This window comes from Entelurus aequoreus, linkage group LG09, assembly GCF_033978785.1.
Source record: "Entelurus aequoreus isolate RoL-2023_Sb linkage group LG09, RoL_Eaeq_v1.1, whole genome shotgun sequence".
Taxonomy (NCBI): Eukaryota; Metazoa; Chordata; class Actinopteri; order Syngnathiformes; family Syngnathidae; genus Entelurus; species Entelurus aequoreus.
Window position 1 is genome coordinate 80,080,935 of NC_084739.1, and position 19,146 is coordinate 80,100,080.

Consider the following 19,146-nt stretch of genomic DNA (forward strand, 5'->3'; position numbering starts at 1 on the left):
AAAAGTTATAGTTAGGAACATTATGATGCATGAGTTTCAATATTTTCTTCACACCAAGTTGTGCTGTTAATTCAAAATAAACATAAAATTAAAAATGCAAGTTATTGTTGATTTTCACTCTGAACTGAGCCAGATTCATTTAGTTCATGCCGCTTTTATGGCTTTTTTAATGCCACTATTCAATACTTTACATCATGCGATATAAGACCACTGATGAAGGAATAAATCATTTGATCATTTTAAAAACAAATGTCATGTAATATTAAAAAAAAAAAACCTTAATGCAGGGGTTCCCAAACTTTTTCTGACAAATCAAAGGACGCAGGGGCCAATTTGGTTGTTTTCACCTTCAAAACACCTTCAAGAACAAAAAAAAAAGCAATATCAATAGAAATTTTGTGTGAATGTTGAAGAGCCAAAGTACGTGTGTGTGTTTGTGTGTATATATATATATATATATATATATATATATATATATATATATATACATATATATAAATGCATTTACACACACACACACACACACACACACACACACACACACACACACACACACACACACACACACACACACACACACACACACACACACACACACACACACACACACACACACACACACACACACACACACACACACACACACATATATATATCCATACACATATATACATATGTATACATATACATCTATATATGTATATAAAAAAGTACCAATGATTGTCACACACACACTAGGTGTGGCGAGATTATCCTCTGCATTTCACCCATCACCCTCACCCACTGGGAGGTGAGGGGAGCAGTGAGCAGCAGCGGTGGCCGCGCCCGGGAATCATTTTGGTGATTTAAACCCCAATTCCAACTCTTGATGCTGAGTGCCAAGCAGGGAGGTAATGGGTCCTATTTTTATAGTCTTTGGTATGACTCGGCAGGGGTTTGAACTGACGACCTACCGATCTCAGGGTGGACACTCTAACCATACATATACATATATATACATATATACATATATATACATATATACATATATATATATATATATATATGTGCATACATATACATGTATATATGTCTGTTTTTAATTTATATAATGTATATAATTTATATATTACTTAAAAGAAGTGGCTGTACAGGACAGATTAAAAAAAGAAAATACATTTAATCGATTAAGAATTGTTACAAATAAGAATCACGATTCATTAAAAAAAAATATTTTTTTCCACTCCCCTAATATATATATATATACACTTACAACGTTTACATTGTGTGTGTGTGTGTGTGTGTGTATATATAGACATAAATATGTCTATGTGTGTGTGCGCGCACGCACGCAGACACACACACAAAGTGTCCATTCTTTTCCTAAAATAGGGACTTTAGTCGAGGCTACAACCAATTATTCATCTTTACATTGTTCCTTATGGGGAACTTTGCTTTACTAATTAAACTTTGATTCATGGACAATGTTCAATAACCAATTAAGCTCATAAATCAAGGTTCTAGTGTATTTTACGATCAAAACAAACACGATTCTTTGTTTCCTGATTTTAAAGTCAATTAGGATTTGCCCTTTTAAAAACAGAAGCTCTTGATGTCTTTAGGAGACACTCTAAGTTTGCATGGCTGACATTGGCTTTGACTGACAAATAAAGTGGTGTGTCGCCTGCATAAGGTAAGCATGTAAATACTGAACAGTGTTGGTACTGGCATGGACCCCTGCGGGACCCCACTAAATATAAACATTCTTAGCTACAAACTGTAAGCGGTTGGACTAATAGGACCCAAACCCGTTTGAGGCGGTTCCTTTGATGCCAGTGACATGTTGTAAACAAAGTGGGAGTGATTCTTGTCCAGTGTGTAAAACACAAACAAGGGAAAGGCATCATCAACAATGGGGAGAGTCCATCTGCTTTCAGTTGGGCCCCGGGGCCCACAAAGATTCGACGTAGGAGCAGCTCACATGAAGCTGGAGCCGGAGGAGGGCGTGTCCGCTGAGGAGCTGTTGTGGGAAAGCCAGCAATAACAGAACAGGTTTGGCCGCAAAGTTATCCCTGCCTGCCTGCATCGGCAACACCTGTTCCTGCTGCTCCGTTAGTCCTGGCCCCAGGACCAGGGCGCCCCGCTTGTACACACGGGGAAGCGGAACCGGCTGGCATGGCTGCGACCGCCACTCAGTCCCTGGGAAGTCTGCCAACCGGACTCGGGGTTTGTGTCACGGCACCGGATATGTTCTACTTGCCCGAACTGGTGAGTGACCTCTGGCCTCTGGGCGCCAGGTCCCCTATGACGGGGTGATGTGCTTGACTTGCGGAACAAAGCTAAACGAAGATTGTACTATGACCCTTTTTGTCGTCGGACATATTCAAAACTCTCCGTTGGCAACGGAGAAGAGAATTGGGGAGAAATTAGATGCAAATGAGCTGAAAGTCTTTGCTAAACAAATATTTTCATGCAATTATGAGCGAATATGCTAGAAGTGCTGTGAGGGATCTACTTACTTATTTACTACCGCTGTCTGGCAAGATCCCGTCACATGGGAGGGTGCATCACGTTCCTGCGTCTCACCTTTCCAGCACATTGTTTGACTCAAGCTCATCCCCGACACTACGCGCTCGCTACTGTGGACCAAATCGCTTGTGGTTTTTGGTGTCGTCTTCATCCGCTGGAAAATATCTTTACATCGACACCAGCAGTGTTTGTGAAAGAAACAAAATGTTTGTGTCACGAGAAAGACGGCGCCGTTCGCCAAGGGTACTTTCATGTTAGAGTTTCCAAAAATAGTTAGATTGGATAATAATAGAGAGCAGGAGTGTCCAAAGTGAGCCCCGTAGCTCATTTTCTAAAGGCCCAATTGTTAGCATTCTAATATCAGCATTAGAGATGTCGATAAATGCTTTAAAATGTGATATCAGAAATTATCGGTATCGGTTTCAAAAAGTAAAATGTATGACTTCTTAAAACGCCGCTGTGTACACGGACGTAGGGAGAAGTACAGAGCGCCAATAAACCTTAAAGGCACTGCCTTTGCGTGCCGGCCTAATCACATAATATCTACGGCTTTTCACACACACAAGTGAATGCAACGCATACTTGGTCAACAGCCATACAGGTCACACTGAGGGTAACCGTATAAACAACTTTAACACTGTTACAAATATGCGCCACAGTGTGAACCCACACCAAACAAGAATGACAAACACATTTCGGGAGAACATCCGCACCGTAACACAACATAAACACAACAGAACAAATACCCAGAACCCCTTGCAGCTCTAACTCTTCCGGGACGCTACAATATACACCCCCCGCTACCCTCTACCCAAATACCGCCCACCTCAACCTCCTCATTCTCTCTCAGAGAGAGCATGTCCCAAATTCCAAGCTGCTGTTTTGAGGCATGTTAAAAAAAAATAATTCACTTTGTGACTTCAATAATAAATATGGCAGTGCCATGTTGGCATTTTTTTCCATAACTTGAGTTGATTTATTTTGGAAAACCTTGTTACATTGTTGAATGCATCCAGCGGGGCATCACAACAAAATTAGGCATATAATGTGTTAATTCCACGACTGTATATATCGGTATCTGTTGATATCAGAATCGGTAAATAAGAGTAGGACATTATCGGAATATCGGATATCGGCAAAAAAGCCATTATCGGACATCTCTAATAATTTGTATTACCAAATTTGGAGGTGTTGAAATTGCCATGTAAAATCGCTAATGCTAATAGTAGCCTGTCTATAGCAAATCCAAATTAGCATCCACCTAGCACATTTTAGAAAAGAGGAGCCTTAATCTACAATGGAGCGTTTTCTACCAAGCATACTTGCTTTGTTGGTGTTGAGGCAGGGTTCACATGCAAACTGTATAAAAAGAACCTAGCGAGCTGACAGGTGCAACAAAATCAACATATTTTTTTGATGTTTCTTCCTGGTTGTATAAGCAGAGATGTCAAACTTGTTTTCAATGAAGGCCCCATCGCTGTTATGTTTGACTTAGTTTAGAGAATGATAATATTACCCACTTTCATATGCATTTGAGTATTACAATTTTTTTTGTACAATGTACCGTAATGAAAAAAATCTGAAGGTTTTAAAGGTAAAAAACCGTCAGCTCAATCGCAATGATTTTACCGTAAAATGTATTTATTTATTTACAGCATATTACTGCAAATGGGAACACAGTACTGCAGTTTTTTTATGGTAAAAAACTAGCAATGCTAACATGCTAATGTTTTATGCTAGCTTTTTTAGCTAATTTTAAATGTTTTAACCTAAAACTCTTGGTTGCTGATACTTGGTGTCATCTTGGAAGTATATTAATGTCTCTTATATTAGCATGCTAACGTTAAAATGCTAATATTTTATACTAGCTTTTTAGCAAATTTTGTATGTTTACATCTAAAAATTGTGTATTTTGGTATTTCTTCTTATCTGGTCACATAATATCGGGTGGAAAATGGCCGCCACACTTTGTACACCCTTGGTTTTTTGATACTTGGCGTCATCTTGGAAGTATACTAACGTCTCTTATATTAGCATACTAATGTTAACATGCCAACTTTTTGTGCTAGCTTCTTAGCTAAGTTTGTATGTTTAACCTAAAAATCTAAAAAAACGTCATCACAATCGCAATGATTTTACCGTAAAATGTATTTATTTATTTACAGCATATTACTGCAAATGGGAACACAGTACTGCAGTTTTTTTTATGGTAAAAAACTAGCAATGCTAACATGCTAACGTTTTATGCTAGCTTTTTTTTAGCTAATTTTAATTGTTTACCTAAAACTCTTGGTTGCTGATACTTGGTGTCATCTTGGAAGTATATTAATGTCTCTTATATTAGCATGCTAACGTTAAAATGCTAATATTTTATACTAGCTTTTTAGCAAATTTTGTATGTTTACATCTAAAAATTGTGTATTTTGGTATTTCTTCTTATCTGGTCACATAATATCGGGTGGAAAATGGCCGCCACACTTTGTACACCCTTGGTTTTTTGATACTTGGCGTCATCTTGGAAGTATACTAACGTCTCTTATATTAGCATACTAATGTTAACATGCCAACTTTTTGTGCTAGCTTCTTAGCTAATTTTGCATGTTTTAACCTAAAAATCTAAAAAAACGTCATCACAATCGCAATGATTTTACCGTAAAATGTATTTATTTATTTACAGCATATTACTGCAAATGGGAACACAGTACCACAGTTTTTTTATGGTAAAAAACTAGCAATGCTAACATGCTAACGTCTTATGCTAGCTTTTTAGCTAATTTTAAATGTCTTAACCTAAAAATCAAGGTTGTTGATACTTGGTGTCATCTTGGAAGTATATTAATGTCTCTTATATTAGCATGCTAACTTTAAAATGCTAATGTTTTATACTAGCTTTTTAGCTAATTTTGTATGTTTACATCTACAAATTGTGTATTTTGGTATTTCTTCTTATCCGGTCACTTAATGGGTGGAAAATGGCCACCACACTTTGTACACCCTTGGTTTTTTGATACTTGGCGTCATCTTGGAAATATAATAACGTCTCTTATATTAGCATGCTAACTTTAACGTGCCAACATTTTCTGCTAGCTTCTTAGCTAATTGTGCATGTTTTAACCTAAAAATCATGTTTTTTGGTACTAGCGTCATCTTGGAAGTATACTAAGGCCTCTTATATTAGCATGCTAACATCAACACGCTAATGTTTTATGCTAGCTTCTTAGCTAATTTTGTATGTTTACACATACAAATTGTGTATTTCGGTATTCCTTCTTATCCAGTCACATAACGGGCGGAAAATGGTCGCCGCATTTTGTACACCATGAGTTGTTTAATACTTGGCGCAATCTTGGAAGTATACTGGTATCTGGCCAAGCTCAGCTGCCAGAATTTTACTGTAAAATTTACGTTAACATTTTTTTTTTTCACTTTAAATAGAAAAATGCTTTAATACTGTAAAATTCTGGCATTTGAGCTGTCATTTTTTTACCTTAAAAAAACTGTAGATATTACGGTGTATTACTGTAAATGGTAAAACAGACCTCAGTTGACCAAAAATGCTGTAAAAAAAAAACAACCCAGTAAATGTCACAATTTTACCCTAAAATATATTGTCATTTTTACAGGGTACAATTTGATGGATAACTTGATTTGAAATCATAAGTAAAGCAACTAAAACATGTTTATTTCTATCTTAACTAAAAAAAATGGTTTGAATGTATGATAATAAATTTGTTTCATAAACAGATATTTTAAGTAAAAGAAATGATGTGAAAATGAAAAGAACAAATACATTTAGCAAGAAAGATGAGCAAATTCAATTAAGTGACGGGACAGATCCGGCCCCCCAGCCTTGAGTTGAACACGTCTTATACAGCCTCCATCCCAGTTATGTTTACGCAACAACATACTTTATGATCGGTCTCACAAGTTACCTCATGACTTCTCATGGGCGCAGGTGACCGGCGGGCTGGTGTGGATCCTGGTGGCATCCACCCGCGTGGAGCCTCCCAATCCTCTGGGCTGGGTGATGTTTGTCTCCCTCTTCTGCTTCTCCACCACCCTCCTCTGGATGCTCCTCTTCATCGCCGGCTGTCACCACAGCAGCTCCAGCTGGGCCGCCGCTGTAAGACGCACACAGGAGATGAGAATGAGACGATAAAAAAAACACCATGAGAATAGCGGTCGAATGAGATGAGATTTGGATGAGAGTGCTCTGTTAGGAAAATTAACTTTGAGCATGAGATGAGAATAGAGGCCAAAACAAGATTTGGATGACAATGGGGCATAAATGGGAAAATATAGTGAAGAGATCAGGCCTCATGGGATGATAATGTCATAGGAGGTCATCACCCAAATACGTGGTCAGAAGATGAGATGGTATGAGATCAGAATAGAGTATGGGATTGGTCGGATTGGATGAGAATGAAACATGACATGAGATAAGAAAGGATCGTGATGAGCGTAAAACAGACACGGTGAGTGAGACAAGAAGTCTGATGGTCTAAGCTGAGAATTGGGTGATAATGAGATGAGAAAGAATACTCAGACCCGAAAGGGACATGGGGTAATGGGATGATAATAGAGAATGGAATGGGTACGAGTTGAGAATTGGATGAGAATGGAGTATAAGACTGTGATAAAGGATACTGATGAGAATGAAATGGAATGGGGAACAATATGAGATGAGAAAAGACAAGGAAACGGGTATGGGATGAGAAGGGAGTTTAAGGATGAGATGGGAATCGGGGGGCGGGGAATTAGGAAAACCGTGAGATAAGATCAACAATGCGATGGGAATGTAGCATAAGATATACAGTAGAGCAGTTTTTCAACCTTTTTTGAGCCGAGGCACATTTTTTTCATTGAAAAAATCCAAAGGCACACCACCAGCAGAAATCATTAAAATATGAAACTCGATATTGACAAAAAAAAGTTGTGGGATGTGATTTTAAAGCATAACTAAGCATGCAACACTATAGCTCTTGTCTCAAAGTAGGTGTACTGTCACCACCTGTCACATCACACCCTGACTTATTTGGACTTTTTTGCTGTTTTCTTATGTGTAGTGTTTTAGTTCTTGTCTTGCGCTCCTATTTTGGTGGCTTTTCCTGTTTTGTTGGTATTTTCCTGTAGCAGTTTCATGTCTTCCTTTAAGCGATATTTCCCGCATCTGCTTTTTTTTTAGCAATCAAGAATATTGCAGTTGTTTTTATCCTTCTTTGTGGGGACATTGTTGATTGTCATGTCATGTTCAGATGTACTTTGTGGACGCCGTCTGCTCCACAGTAAGTCTTTGCTGTCGTCCAGCATTCTGTTTTTCTTCACTTTGTCGCCAGTTCAGTTGTAGTTTCGTTCTGCATAGCCTTCCCTAAGCTTCAATGCCTTTTTTTTTAGGGGCACTCACCTTTTGTTTATTTTTCAAGTTTCAAGTTTATTATTCTTCGGTCAATCGTCAACAAAATAAACAAACAGTTGTACATTCATAAATTGAAAATGAAAATGTTGCAGACCGAAAGGGTTTAGGCTGAAGTTGAACACTTATTGCGCCTAACCCTATAAACAATGTCAAGTACAAAATAAACTTCCGAAAATTATTAAATGTCCTTTGTACAACATATTATAAATACACATTATACATAACATAAACACAGTTCAATTATATACACAGTAAAGGCATGTGAAATATCCTTGTAGACATGTTAAACCTTTGTACCAATTTATATACTATATACAAACAATTGTACTTCCATTATTATTTATAACCCACATTTAGTATTTGAATTAACATTGATCATAGTATTAACTACTGTGTTGATTCAAGAGTGATATATTTTTTCAAGACATTAGTCTTAGAGTGTTTTTTTAAATGTGTGAATAGAAGTTTAAGCATTTGTCACCTTTTTACCTGCACACTGCCTCCCGCTGTCGTCTGAAAAATTGTGATCACGATTAGCTACCTGCTGCCACCTACTGATATGGAAGAGTATTACACTGCCGACACTCAACAACAACACATCATTTGCAGACTATAATTACTGGTTTGCAAAAAATGTTATACCCCAAATAGGTGAAATGAGATAATCTCCCACGGCACACTAGACTGTATCTCACGGCACACTAGTGTGCCGCGGCACAGTGGTTGAAAAACACTGCAGTAGAGGGCAAGGAAGGAGATGATGTAAAAAATGAGAATAGGGCATGGATGAGATTCGAGCTGAGACGATTCCTCGAGTAACTCGAGTCATTTGATTACAAAATATATTCGAGGAATTTTCACACTGCAAAAAGTCAGTGTTCAAAAACAAGAAAAAAAAATACAAAAATGAGGGGTATTTTATTTGAACTCAGCAAAATTATCTGCCAATAGAACAAGAAAATTTGGCTTGTCAAGACTTTCCAAAACAAGTAAAATTAGCTTACCTCAATGAACCCAAAAATAGCTTAAAATAAGTATATTCTCATTAATTACAACTTTAATACTATATGAGTACGTATTTTCTATTGTTTCATTGAAAATAAAACAGCAAAGTCCATTTGGCTGTCATCTGTTTTAATATGAGACACAATTGTGTCAAAGTCATGATTTTTTTTTTTTACATGCTTGAAATAACAAATTATTACTTTAAAAAAGTAGTTTTATACTTGTTCAGTGTTGATGACACAGCTTTGCAACAGTTGATATTCTAGTTTCAAGCATGTTTTACTCAATATAGCTCATCAAATCTCAGCAACAAGCTGTAATATCTTACTGAGATCATTTAGGACCAAAACCCTTAAAACAAGTAAAACACTAACATAAAATCTGCTTAGTGAGAAGAATGATCTTATCAGACAGAAAATAAGCAAATATCACCCTTATTTGAGATATTTAATCTTACTTAGATTTCAGTTTTTGCAGTGTAATCCACTTTTTATGTTTGATATAATGAAAAATGTTCTTGTTTTATTTTTGATACTAAGAATATAGTTTTATTTGAACTTTCTCAGGGAATATTAATTTTGAACTAATTTTATATATATATATGTGTTTTCATCTCAAACATGTTATGCTGGCAAAATGAACATTGATTACTATTTTGCATGCAAAGAATGCAATGTACTGTATTGCATTCTTAAAATTGAAAACGGTTGTCGTCATTATTAATTGGTTGGTCTTTTTATATTGTTTATGTATTGTTGGCAGGTTGAAAACAGCTCAGCGGATTTGCGTGGAGAAACCACCATTTTAACGGCAAGAGACAAGAACTTTGTTTATGCGGTCACACTACACAGTACATTGGGCTGTGAGCGCACTTGTTTTTATTAGCACACACAAATTGGCACAATCAACCACGGTCGCATTTCAGCTGTGCGTGTCAGCCTTCAATAATGAAAACAGCCGTTTAGGAAATAAAAGACAATTAGGGCAAACGCAATAATTGAGGGCACATCTTAACATGTATATTTAAACCTTAATTAGGCAAAAATATTGCTCTGGCCCGGCTGCACCAAATCATATTATAAATCCATTTAATAAAGTCAAAATACAAATAAGGCAACAAGAGAAGTATCCTACACTTCTCTTTTGTAAAGTAAATTTGTACGGCCGATATAGGCATCTATATCAGCAATATGATTTGCCTGAGAAGCTGGACAGGACAAAAAAATAAAAAATAAAGCAAACATATGATTTATTCGATTACCCGATTAATCTATCGGGATATTCGGTAGAACACTCGATTACTAAAATATTCGATAGCTGCAGCTCTAGATGAGATCATGGGATGAGAAAGCAGAATAAGACAAAAGGGGATTTTGAGCAGCGATTGAGGATAATGCTGTTGGGCCATGTTGTTATCCATGTCATATTGTAATGTACCTTATTTTGTGTCATGTTGTGTATGTGTCATATTGTAATGTACCGTATTTTGTGTCACGTTGTTTAAAAGATATCATTGTGTACGTGTCATATTGAAATGTACCCTGTTTTGTGTCATGTTTGTCAAGTTATGTATGTCATTGTGTATGTCTCATATTGTAATGTACCTTATTTTGTGTCACGTTTGTCATATTATCTGTTTTACTGTAATGTACCTTATTTTGTGTCGTTTGTCAAGTTGTGTATGTCTCATATTGTAATGTACCTTATTTTGTGTCACGTTTGTCGTATTATCTCTTTTATTGTAATGTACCTTATTTTGTGTCGTTTGTCAAGTTGTGTATGTCTCATATTGCAATGTACCTTATTTTGTGTCACGTTTGTCATATTATCTGTTTTATTGTAATGTACCTTATTTTGTGTCGTTTGTCAAGTTGTGTATGTCTCATATTGCAATGTACCTTATTTTGTGTCACGTTTGTCATGTTATCTATGTCATATTGTAATGTCCCTTATTTTGTCATGTTTGTCAAGTTGTGTAAAAGATGCCATTGTGTATGTGTCATTGAAATGTACCTTATTTTGTGTCATGTTTGTCATATTGTCAAGTTGTGTATGTCAGTGTGTACGTGTCATATTTTAATGTACCTTATTTTGTGTCATGTTGTCTGTCAAGTTGTGCATCTCATTGTGTACTTGTCATATTGTAATGTACCTTATTTTGTGTCATGTTTGTCATAGTCTAGTTGTGTAAAATATGTCAGTGTACATGTCATATTGTAATGTACCTTGTTTTGTGTCGTGTTTGTCATAGTGTATGTGTCATAACATAACGTACCTTATATTGTGTCATGATTGTCAAGTTATGTATGTCATTGTGTACGTGTCATATTGTAATGTACCTTATTTTGCGTCATGTTTGTCATGTTGTGTATGTCAGGGTGTAGGTGTCATATTGTAACGTACGTCATTTGCGTGTAATGTTTTGTCATACCGTAATTTTAATTGTGTGTCATATTGTGTTTACCGTATATCATTGCGTGTAATGTTTGTCATATTCTAACGTGTGTCATATTGTGTGTCAAGGACTTTGTCTATCACGCTGTGGCCACCTTGTTCTACCTGAGTGCTGCAGTGTCTCTGGCCTACATCACCTTCTTGATGAAGTTAGGATCCTTCAGGCTCTACAAGATTGACATCGCTGCTGTGGTAAAAAAAACACATTCATATCAGTACTTTGGACAGTAGTAGATAGTAATATGTACAAGTATAGACAGTGATGGGCAGTAACACGCTAAGCTAAGTAGCTTAACTATATTTTCCAGTAGCTTGGCTACTTTTTGAACGAGTAGCTTTTCCTGTAGTTTAGCTATTTTTAAACCCACGTAACGAGGTAGCTTACATCGAAGCTACAAGCTAGAACAAACAGAAAATGAACTGCGAAATCAGCCAAAAATACAGAGAAAATACATTGACCTGAATAAATGAGAACATTTATACATACAGAGAAGATCCATGATGATCGGTTAGTGTTCGTATGATGAGTCACAATTGGCTAAGGTTAGGCTGAAACATTACGGACTGGCCAATCAGAGGCAAGATAAGGCGGATTATCGAAACCAGGGAGCAAAATCATAACGTCATGTCACATGACGACGAGTCAGAGACAGAGGGATGCTTCAAGCTGACCATTCAAAAAAAAAAAAGAAACATACTTGAAAATGGCAGAGAGATTCTCTCCCGCAGATTAGATTTTTCCTTTAGTAATAAAGATGACGTGCAGGAAACCCACAATAATGCGCATCCTTGGCCACATTTAGACAGAAATACGGCCAAGTTGAGAAAAAACACCGTCCAAAACCTTAGTTTTTAGTGGTTTACTCAGTAAACACATTGAGGTGAGTTGAGATCATGAAAAGTTTTACTGCACATAACCATTAGCAACTGTTCCCAAACACACAAGTCATTGTTTTTTTTTGGTCAAGATATAGATAGATGCTGTTTTTTTTTTTTTTACTGAATGTAGAGAGAATGAATAACATTATAGGGTTGGGCCAAAGAAAAGGCAAACTAAAATAAACACATATAGTGAAGTGCGGGGACCCCTAGAGGTAGTTGTAGGGTGTCCTTGGCTAAATGACAGATAGTTAGTTAATAGTAATGGCTCCATTTGTACACTCTGTTACATTAACATTTATATTGTACATGTGGGCCCATACTTAGAAATGCTGTTAAATGGGGGTCTGTAGCTTAATGCCTGTTATACCGGGGGTTATATATAAAAGCTTTGATGTGGCAAGCTACTTTTGCCGTGTAGCTTGCTACAGTTCTCTGGTGATATCAATCAAGCTTCTTTGCAGATGACAACGTCCAAGTAGACATACAATCACATACAATACATAAAACAAAGAGTACAGTATAAAAGGCATTATATCACATCATATTAAAACATTCAGTAAAAGGCATCTAATAAATAAAAGCAGCAAAACAAATATACTTTAAAAATGCTTCTATACATTCTATAACCAAATATCAGGGTTTCCATATGTAGGATTGGTACCTAACAGAACCACACCTAGGATTGGTTATCTGTATAATAAGATCATTCTCGGACCCTTGCAGTCTACATATAGACATAAACATCAGTTTTCTCAGCGTGACGTGGAAGGTGTTTATCCCGAAACCACAAAAAAGCTCTGCACTACTACCCCTGGGGCCGTACTTATCAAGCTTCTTAGAATTACTCCTAAGAAGTCTGCTAAGAGTTGACTTAAGAGTAAATAAATTCTTCGCTGAAAGCTGCACTTAAAAGTTAGTTATCAAGCGTCTTACTCACACTTTCAGCCAAGTGTAGGACTGAATCTTAAGTGTCACACTCAGAGCTGAATTACGACATTACTATGTGCCGTAAACGCAATTTTAGGTGACGTCATTTCTGTGTCCATAGAAATGACCAATCACGGAAGGGAATCCGTTGTCTAAGAATAAAGAAATATCTTGGAAATATTTAAGTGGACAATGGGAGTGTATATTTTGACAATAAAGTACAAAATAATACAAAACAAACTAGTCCCCGCCGGCACTCACGCTACCGCTCCCTCTCTTCTCTCGCCCACACACTCACTGACGTCACTCACCTCACGGCCACACACATACGCTACTGTCATAACATTTTCTTTCCAATTCATTAATTAGGCAACTAATTTGAAACTGGTGTGGGTGGCTCTATATATACTAGCCCACTGCAGACACATGCAGAAATCAACAAGGAATCCAAAAGTATTAAATCTGTGACAAAAATAATATCCGCTCCGTCTAAACGATACCGTTTGATCAGCTGCTCGTCATAAAAAAACAACAAAACATTGTTCCGTTCCCTGAACGTTAGCGCACGTCTCTCTCGCCTCAGTGCCATCCCCTGCTGGCAACTCCTAACCACTTAAGACACCTCTGAAGGTCTCTTAAATATCGTGGAGAGTAGGAGTGATTCTTAGACTTAAGAACGTTGATAAAAAGCTTTTATTCTTAAGTTTGAGAGTAGGACTAAATTTCGCAAATTCTCCGGACTTAAGTGTAAAATGGCACTCTAAGAAGCTTGATAAGTACGGCCCCAGGGCTTTCTGAGCAGGATTCTGTTACAGTCATTATAGGCAAAAGCTCTCTTTCTTAAACCTCACCCAGAGGGTTGCAGTTAGCATGTCAGCATCAATCTCCATTTTATCATTGATGATGTGGCCTAAATATTTAATATATATACATGCCTAAAAGGCCTGGTGATAGAAGCCCACCCTGCTGTACCCCATTGCCAACTCTAAAGGGAGAAGATAAACTAATACCCCATTTCACCTGCATAGTCTGCCTGTCGTACCAATATGCCAGGATATGTATGATGCTACCCGCACCACCCCTATGCTTCAGTTTGGTGAAGACTTTGTGATGGTTGTTTTGCTTTGATGCATCAATAATTCCTCCCAACATTGTAAAGCCCTGCCCTCTCTATTTTTATACTGCTTCTCCTGAAGCATAAATACACAAGTCAGTGCTGTGTTTGTTCTTAAAGCCAAATTGGTTGTCTGCGATGCAAATAAGATCCTCAACTCTGTATATTATCGCACTTTAGATAGTATGCTGGCTAGGGGTCGATAATTGTCCATACTCCCTACCTTACCAGCCTTGTCTTTAATGACAGGTACTGTAGCTTAACTACATTTAATCCAAAATCACTTGAAGCTAAGCTTACTACATTTTCCAAGTAGCTTGCCCATCACTGGGTATACATAGTATATTATGAATGTGTTCATAGTATGTGCAGTAACTAGTATGTGCTGTAGTACATAGTATGTGCAATAACTATTATTAAAGTAGTACATATTATCTGCAGTACATAAGAGTATGTACAGTAGTACAAAGTAGTATGTAAATGACTGTAGTATGTGCAGTAGTACATAGTATGTGCTGTAGTGCGTAGTATGTGCAATAACTATTATGTGAAGTAGTAGATATCTGCAGTACATAATAGTATGTACAGTAGTACATAGTAGTATGCACATGACTGTAGTATGTGCAGTAATACATAATATGTGCAGTAGTACATAGTATGTGCAATAACAAGTATGTGAAGTAGTACATAGTATTATCAGCAGTACAAAACAGTATGTACAGTAAGTAGTACATGGTAGTATGTACATGACTGTAGTATGTGCAGTAGTACATAGTATGTGCAATAACAAGTATGTGAAGTAGTACATAGTATTATCAGCAGTACAAAATAGTATGTACAGTAAGTAGTACAAAGTAGTATGTACATGACTGTCGTTCATGCAGTAGTAAATAGTATGTGCTGTAGTACGTAGTATGTGCAATAACTATTATGTGTAGTAATACATAGTAGTATGTGCAGTAGTACATAGTATGTGCAATAACAAGTATGTGAAGTAGTACATAGTATCAGCAGTACATATGTACAGTAAGTAGTACATGACTGTAGTATGTGGAGTAGTACATAGTATGTGCAATAACAAGTATGTGAAGTAGTACATAGTATTATCAGCAGTACATATGTACAGTAAGTAGTACATGACTGTAGTATGTGCAGTAGTACATAGTATGTGCAATAACAAGTATGCGAAGTAGTACATAGTATTATCAGCAGTACAAAATAGTATGTACAGTAAGTAGTACAAAGTAGTATGTACATGACTGTAGTATGTGCAGTAGTAAATAGTATGTGCTGTAGTACGTAGTATGTGCAATAACTATTATGTGCAGTAATACATAGTAGTGTGTGCAGTAGTACATAGTATGTGCAATAACAAGTATGTGAAGTAGTACATAGTATTATCAGCAGTACAAAACAGTATGTACAGTAAGTAGTACATGGTAGTATGTACATGACTGTAGTATGTGCAGTAGTACATAGTATGTGCAATAACTAGTATGTGAAGTAGTACATAGTATTATCAGCAGTACATATGTACAGTAAGTAGTACATGACTGTAGTATGTGCAGTAGTACATAGTATGTGCAATAAAAAGTATGTTAAGTAGTACATAGTATTATCAGCAGTACATAATAGTTTGTACAGTAAGTAGTACATGGTATGTACATTACTGTAGTATGTGCAGTAGTACATAGTAGTATGTGCAGTGGTACATAGTATTATGTGCAGTATTAAATATGTGCCGTATAATGTTGTCCTCTGTATGTGTTTCAGGTGTTTGCATTCACGGCCACACTCCTGTACTTCATTCACGCCATCTTGTCCTCTCTCAGATGGAAACACTTCTGAAAAACATTTGGTGTTACATATTTAATATGCATTTGTTATGTCAGCCATTTAAACTCTTTTCTATGATCTTCAAAACAAATTTGAATGTTTTTGTTTCTAAGCCCAATGAGAACAAAATCATTCAAAAGTTAAGTAAAATGATGATTTTTGCCTTGAAGTAAAAAAAGATCTTATTTTATATTTGCCATTTTTTTTGTGCAGTAAAAAATTTAATTATTATATATCAATCAACATTGTATTTTATCTATATTTTTTCAACCTTTCCAGACATTTACTGCAAATGTTTTTTTCTTCTTCCATGTCACTCTGAAAATGTCAATTTTTTATTTTCTTTGAAGTAGAAATCTTAAAAACAGGAAATTAGTGCTTTTTAAGTGTTTTGACAATTATGAAGTGGTGTGTGAAAGATCAGTAAAGACATTAAATTCACTGTAAGATGAATTATTTGATTTAATGAGCCGTGTGAGTACATGTAAAAGGACATGATGTACATAATTGTATTTCAGCGCCAAAACACGTGACCAGAATGTAATTACTAAATTCTAAGGTCTCCACTGTAAGTAAGTCATTCTCTGTCATCGCGCTACCAAATAGTGCGTTTTACGCCCGCCCAGACGGAGCGTTTGGACCCCTGCGAGGCTCGGACGTCGTCCCAGTTCAGACGGGTGTTGAGGATCTCGTCCTCGGGTTCCGGCTGGGCTTTTGCGCCCAATTTGGGGCTGGCCACCACTATGGGCAGCGGGCCGCGCTCCTGGCGGAACTCCACCACGTGGAGCTGCTTCTTGTCCGCCAGCTTCTGGTGGGTTTCCTGCAAGGGGGGGCGGGACCTTGTAAAAAATTGGGTTGTTCTCTATTGAATATTACGCTGGTGTCCTCCTTGTATCCTGTAGGAGTTCTGGGATTTATGTTGGACTGTAAAGTTTTGCAAAATCATCTAATCTTACTTCAGTTTTCTTTGTTTAGCGCAAACAAACATAGTAGAGGAAGGTCAAAACTACTTCCAAATCATTCACATTACAGATGACGCTCAGTTATGAGAAATGTATAGAACATTTATATTGCTACAACATCCCAAAAGCTAAAAATCATGTTTTTAAATTAGTTTGCTGCATTAAAAAATATAATTAAGAGAGTTTGAAATTCTGTAACAAAGGCCTTTTTTCTTAACCACTTATTATTAAGGTTAGATGTGTATTTTTATTTATACACTTCGATAATATTAAATCAAGATAAGGCTAACTTTTTACAATACTGATTAATAATATTTACCCATCTTTTATTGTATGCATTATAATAAATACATAAGTCACTATTTACACTATTTTTGTTTTCATAATGTATGCAATAGTGGTTTAGTCTAACAGTAAAATATAATATATACTTTTTGTTTAAACAAACACACTACAACACACTAATTTGTACAAGTGAGCAAACTTGGCAGTTTTATGAGGCACAATGCAAACAATACAACTTGTTCACTTTCGATATGATGCCAACATTGACCCAATCTGATTAACAGCATGACACACACATACTTTTATTATTTTCTAGTGTGGAATGTTAGAAAAGGTTTGAGTCAAACAGAGAACAATGGTAGGTATGAAAGACACTAAACTATTTATTATTAACCGCCTAGAATGGACTTACACTGTCTTTAAGCCTCCCTTTACACTGCACACCAAATTAGATTTTTTTTGCCCTCAAGTCAAACGGATCGGATATTTTTTTCCAGTCTAAACGGTCCTAAATGCTTCAAATCTGATCTATGAGTATAGGATTCAGGCCACATCAGGAGTAAGTCTGAATCCGATTGGAATCTCATCTTTTCAAATGTGACTTCAGTACAAACGGAAATGCGACCCGAATGCGACTTTTGTATCATCTTTGGGCGAGCTTCGTCATTCGTGTGCGCGGGGAAAGACGCAGCCTGGCAACGGAAGTGGATACGTCATCACTCATCACAACATCCAGTTACGGTGAGACACGTATTTTTTCGGCGGTCGAATTTTCGGTGCACCACTCGTCAATAATACACAAATAGGCTATATAAACAATAAGCTACTGTATATGAAATATATATGCATACCAATGTTGGCGTTGACGCACTTTTTGTGTCTTTTTACGCATTGAAGTCAGAAAGGACGTGCAATTCCGGAAGCCTGCGCGTCCCCCGGATGCTGATTTTTGAAACTTTTTATCAATTATCGCTTTCCGCCAATGTTTTGTTTTGTTCATATTTGCCGGGTCAAATTTCCGTCCCTGTTTATTGCGTTTTTATTGGTCGTGAATTTGGATTGGCCGAAAGTTTTGTCAATGACAAATACTGCCTCAGTTTGCACTCGGACAACTTTACCGCGAGGGGCTGCCAAAAGAAAGACTTCATGGTAAACACTAAGGTGAGTGTAAAGTCAACCTTTTGAACTTCTTCCTGTGCCATGGGTCCAGTAAATGACTTGTTTTAGTCTTTGTGAGTCCATGGAAACTTCACTTTTATCTCCCGTTGGATCGACATCGTTCGAGGATGGAGACAGGCTAGCTGTTAGTTTCAAGCTAACCAGCACCCGACCAGACTCCTCCACTCCAAAAACATACTTTGCAGGTCAACAAACGGGGCAAATATGTGCCTTTTGAAGTGTTAATGCGCGAGAAGTGTTCAAAAGGAGTCTCTTGGAAAATTGGCTGACAAAGTTAGCAAATGTCGCTCGCATCACTGACAGTGACGTCATCAGCGTCATAGTTAACTGAAGTAGAGATGCTGACTGTGCGTTATGATAAACGCGCATTCATCGCCAGGCTCTGCTTTTTATCGATAGACTTATCAGATTTAATTTTTTATTATCCATAGCAGGGGTGCCAAAAGTGTGGCCCGGAGGCCATTTGCGGCCCGCAGCTAATGTTTAAAAGGCCCACGGCACATTCTAAAAAAAACTATTCAAATAAACAAAAACATAACAAAAGTGAAATAAAAAAGCTTAAAGGTGAAATGTAATTT

The 19,146-nt window shown here is 37.0% G+C and overlaps 2 protein-coding genes across 7 annotated transcripts in view; one reads left to right on the forward strand and one right to left on the reverse strand.

Annotated features, from left to right (window-relative positions):
* Window positions 1-1,930: 1,930 nt before the first annotated feature.
* Window positions 1,931-17,276, forward strand: LOC133657792 (myelin and lymphocyte protein-like). Its single transcript, XM_062059531.1, has 4 exons — window positions 1,931-2,247; window positions 6,464-6,631; window positions 11,453-11,575; window positions 16,080-17,276. Exons 1-4 carry the CDS (start codon window positions 2,155-2,157, stop codon window positions 16,152-16,154), a joined length of 459 nt encoding a protein of 152 aa, XP_061915515.1. The 5' UTR covers window positions 1,931-2,154; the 3' UTR covers window positions 16,155-17,276.
* mrps5 (mitochondrial ribosomal protein S5) overlaps window positions 16,587-19,146 on the reverse strand; it is a 123,280-nt gene continuing 120,720 nt past the window's right edge. For all 6 annotated transcript variants that reach the window (XM_062059525.1, XM_062059528.1, XM_062059529.1 and 3 more), the window contains one exon: window positions 16,587-16,962. In XM_062059525.1, the coding sequence (XP_061915509.1) occupies window positions 16,738-16,962 (225 nt within the window). In that variant the 3' untranslated portion in view covers window positions 16,587-16,737. The remainder of the gene's footprint in view (window positions 16,963-19,146) is intronic.